The sequence below is a fragment of the Babylonia areolata genome, chromosome 33, assembly GCF_041734735.1.
Source record: "Babylonia areolata isolate BAREFJ2019XMU chromosome 33, ASM4173473v1, whole genome shotgun sequence".
Taxonomy (NCBI): domain Eukaryota; kingdom Metazoa; phylum Mollusca; class Gastropoda; order Neogastropoda; family Buccinidae; genus Babylonia; species Babylonia areolata.
In genome coordinates, this window is record NC_134908.1 from 7633621 (window position 1) to 7638620 (window position 5000).

Sequence of the window (5000 nt, forward strand, 5' to 3'; positions counted from 1 at the left end):
CAACAAAAAAAGACCCCCCCCGGCACACCCCTCCCCCCCCAAAAAAAAAAAATCCCCAAACCAACACACACACACACACACACACACACACACACAAAACAAACAAACAAAAAACAACCACATCTTGACGTAGTCGCAGAGGAAGAAGTAGAGAGCACATGACCAACCCGAACACACTCACAGACAGACAGACAGACAGACACAAGGAACGACACCACACTCTACCCACCCAACTCTCACCCCCCCCCCCCCCTCCTCCCTCTCTGCATGTTCCATTCTATGCTTCCATTAAATGAGAGGAGGAAGTAGACCATGACCAAGCCGAACACACTCACAGACAGACAGACACAAGGACAGACACCACTACACTCTACTCCCCACCACTCCCCACCCAAACTGCCACTCCCCCCAAAAACAAACAAACAAACAAACAACAACAAAACAAACTCACCTTAACGTAGTCGCAAAGGAAAAAGTAGAGCACATTAGCAACACCACCAACATGGTCACAGTCAGACAGACACCACACTACACTCAACCCACCCATACACGCCCCCCCCCCCCCCCGTCGCCCCCCCAAAAAACAACAACAAAAAAACAACAAAACACAACAACAACAAAAAAAACCCTAAAAAACCCACCTCATCTTGACGGAGTCACACAAGAAGAAGAAGTAGAGCACATGACCAACACGAACAGTCACAGTCAGACAGACACAAGGAACGACACCACACTCTCCCCACCCAACCCTCACCACCACCACCACCCCCCACAGCCCCCCCCCCCCCCAGCCAACCACCGCCCCCCCCCCTCGGAAAAAAAAGACCCAACAACACCTCCAACAAACAACAACAACAACAAAACCTCACCCTGATGTAGTCGGCAATGGAAGACGCAGAGCATGACCAACCTGAACACACTCACAGACATACAGACACAAGTACAGACACTACATTCTACCACCCATCCAAACAACGTGCCCCCACCCACCCCCGAACCCCCCCCCCCAAAAAAAAAAAAAACAAAAAAAACCAGCCCCCCCTCTCGCCCTCCCCGAAAAAAAAAAAAAAAACAATAGCAAAAAAACCCACAACTCACATTAGCGAAGTCGCAGAAGAAGTAGAAAATGAGCAAGCCGAACACACTCACAAACAGGCAAAACCCCCCCACAAAAAACAACAAAAAACTCCTAAAAAACCCACCTCATCTTGACGGAGTCGCACAAGAAGAAGAAGAAGTAGAGCACATGACCAACACGAACAGTCACAGTCAGAAAGACACAAGGAACGACACCACACTCTCCCCACCCAACCCTCTCCACCCCCCCCCCCCCCACAGCCCCCCCCTTCCCCCTCCCCCCCACGCCCTCCCCCCACACCCGAAAAAAAAAGACCCAACAACACCTCCAACAAACAACAACAACAAAAACAAACCAAAAAACCCCCACAAAACAAAAAAACCCACCTCATCTTGACCGAGTCGCAGAAGAAGTAGTAGAGCACATGACCAACCGGAACACAGTGACAGACAGACAGACAGACACAAAGACAGACACTACACTCTAACCCACCTCCCCCCCCAAACACCCCACCTCTCCCTACCCCCCCCCAACCCACCCCCCAAAAAACTAACCAACAAACAAACCAACAAACAAACAAAAAAGAAGAACCCCCCCACCCCCGACCCACCCCCAAAAAACAACCCTTACCTTGACGTAGTCATAGAGGAAGAAGTAGAGAGCACATGACCAACACGAACACAGTGACAGACAGACAGACACAAAGACAGACACTACACTCTAACCCACCTCCCCCCTGACCCCCCTAAATCCACTCTCCCCCTCCCCCCCCCAACACTCCCCGCCCCCCCCCCCCACCGACCCTCCCCCACAAAAAAACAACAACAACAAAACCTCACCTTGATGTAGTCGCAGAGGCAGAAGTACAGCATGGCCAACCCGAACACAGAAACGTTCTTCAAAGTCTCCTCCACCGATGGGACCGGGGGGGAAGAGGAGGGAGGGGAGGAGCCTCCGGACCCCTTCACCGCCTTCTCCCCTCCCTCTCCCACGCCCACCCCCTCGGCACCCGCCTTGACGTCATTCTTCGTGACGTCAGCCTTCTGCCCACCAACGTCACTTCCGCCTTCCTTCGACTGCGCATGCGCATGCGCCGTCTCGAGTCCAGTCTCCACATCCGGTCCTGTTTCGAAGAAATTTTGTTCTTAAATTTTCTCTTCAATATAATGACTTTGAAAAAAAAATATATCAAAGGTTCTACAGGTTTTTACGGCCACCGGGGATGTGAATTCAATTCCAATAGCCGAGTGGTTAATAATAATAATAATGGCATTTATATAGCGCTGGATCTTGTGCAGAGACAAATCAAAGCGCTTTCGCACCAGTCATTCACACGCATGCATAACTCTAAAACTGTAGAAGCTAAAGACAAGGAAGGGCAGGCAAGGGAAGCTATTTTGGGAAGAGGTGGGTTTTAAGGCCAGACTTGAAAGAGCTGAGTGTGGAGACTTGACGAAGCGAAAGAGGAAGTTCATTCCAATCGCAAGGTCCAGAAAGTTAAAGCGTTGGACTTTGAATGTGAGCGTCCCGGGTTCGAATCTCGGTAACTTGGCGGAGCTTGGTGGGTAATGAGTGGAGATTTTTTCCCCCTCGATCTCCCAGGTCATCATATGTGCAGAACTGCTTTCGCCTGAGCCCCCTTCGTGTGTATACGCACGCAGAAGATCGAACAAGCCCGTTAAAGATCTATGAATCCATGTCAGCGTTATGGAAACAAGAACATTCCCAGTATGCACACATCCGAAAACGGCGTGTGGCTACCATCACGGCGGGATAAATAAACAAATTAGTCATACACGTAAAATGTTACATGTCTGTACAAATACGTATATGTGCGTGACAAGAACCTGATTGAATGACACAGGAAACGAATGATGAGCGCCCCCCAAAGGCAGCTGTCAGTCGTCAGCCTGTTGTGCGCAATGACTCCAGTGTTTGTAAAGCCTTAAGAGATTGGGTTCCGACCAAGGATAGGTGCTATATAAGTGTCCATATCATCATCATCATCATCATCATCATCATAATCTAGGGCTTCGGCCAGTTTATAGCTTCCCCGACCGCAGTCAGGTACCCATACACACCTGGGTGGAGTGAGGAAAATCGGAGGAAAGTGTCTTTTTAAAAAATTCTAATTTCTTCGGGTTTTTTTTTTCTTTAATATTCTTATATTTAATTTTTTTTTTTTTAAACAAAGATACAACACCGCTATGCCGAAACGCGGCCTCGAACCCCGATCACTAGTGAACACTGTGTGTCAGAAGTCCAACACCTAACCAACCTTTTCCTGCCATGTCGGCCTCCATAAGGTGGAGTGATGGCCTAGAGGTAACGCGTCCGCCAAGGAAGCGGGAGAATCTGAGCGCGCTGGTTCGAATCACGGCTCAGCCGCCGATATTTTGTCCCCCTTCACTAGACCTTGAGTGGTGGTCTGGACGCTAGTCATTCGGATGAGACGATAAACCCAGGTCCCGTGTGCAGCATGCACTTATCGCACGTAAAAGAACCCACGGCAACAAAAGGGTTGTTCCTGGCAAAATTTTGTAGAAAAATCCACTTCGATAGGAAAAAAACAAATAAAACTGCACGCAGGAAAAATTTTAAAAAATAATTATAAAAAAAAGGTGGCTGTAGTGTAGCGACGCGCTCTCCCCGGGGAGAGCAGCCCGAATTTCACACAGAGAAATCTGTTGTGATAAAAAGAAATACAAATACAAACACAAATACAACTATCTCAAGATAATTGTCTCTCAAATCTTCTGTTCATGCTCATGACCACGAGGAACTTACATTTTCTTCCAATCCATCTCAAAGGTCTCTCTCTCTCTCTCTTTTTGAGCTCATGGCCAGAAAGAACTTACACTTTCTTTCAATCAGTCTCAAAGGTCTCTCTCTCTCTTTTTGAGCTCATTACCAGAAAGAACTTACATTTTCTTTCAATCCATCTCAAAGGTCTCTCTCTCTTTTTGAGCTCACGATCAGAAAGAACTTACATTAAGCAGGTCTGCACCTGGGAGATCGGAAAAATCTCCACCCTTCACCCACCAGGCGCCGTCACCGAGATTCGAACCCGGGACCCTCAGATTGAAAGTCCAACGCTTTAACCCCTCGGCTATTGCGCCCGTCCTTGAGAAACTGAAGACCTGAAAAAAGGAAAACAGAAACTCACCGTCGCTGTTGCTGGAACTTCGGGATCCCGGACCGTACCACGGGCGTATGAGCCACAGTAAAGCGCCGAGAGCGCAGGCGACGAAAAGCGTGAGCTGCGCATGCGTCACGTGGGAGTGAGGCTGGGTGTGATCATCGTACAGTGGCGCCGCCAGCGGTGACGTCATCGTCGCCTGGTTGGTGGGTGACGTCAGGCTTGGGTTGTGGTTGTGGCTGTGGCTTTGGTAGTGGCTGTGCGTGCTGGCCATAATAGTCAGAAGGAAGAGTTTGGTGGGTTTTGTTTTGTTTTGTTTTGTGGATGGGATGCAGGGTGGCTTCTGTGATGACTGTGAAACTGTTATAAAAGATAAATAAGTTAGCTTCTGTGATGACTGTGAAACTGTTATAAAAGATAAATAGATAAATAGATAAATAAATAAACAAATATACGTTCACGAATGGAATGCAGGGTGGCTTCTGTGATGACTGTGAAACTGTTATAAAAGATAAATAGATAAATAGATAAATAAATAAACAAATATACGTTCACGAATGGAATGCAGGATGGCTTCTGTGATGACTGTGAAACTGTTATAAAAGATAAATAGATAAATAAATGAATAAACAAATATACTTTCGTGAATAGGATGGAGGTTAGCTTCTGCGATGACTGTAAAACTGTTATAAAAGATAAATAAACAAACAAACAAGTAAACAAAAATAAACAAATATACATTTGTGAATGGAATGGAGGGTAGCTGCTGCGTTGACTGTGAAA

The 5000-nt window shown here is 47.4% G+C and overlaps 1 protein-coding gene across 1 annotated transcript in view; it reads right to left on the reverse strand.

The window, feature by feature from the left end:
• The window catches only part of LOC143276854 (uncharacterized), a 39199-nt gene that overhangs the window by 16509 nt on the left and 17690 nt on the right, over positions 1-5000 (reverse strand). Inside the window, 2 exon segments of the mRNA XM_076581511.1 lie at positions 1918-2201; positions 4245-4483. Of these exon segments, the coding sequence (XP_076437626.1) occupies positions 1918-2201; positions 4245-4410 (450 nt within the window). The 5' untranslated portion in view covers positions 4411-4483.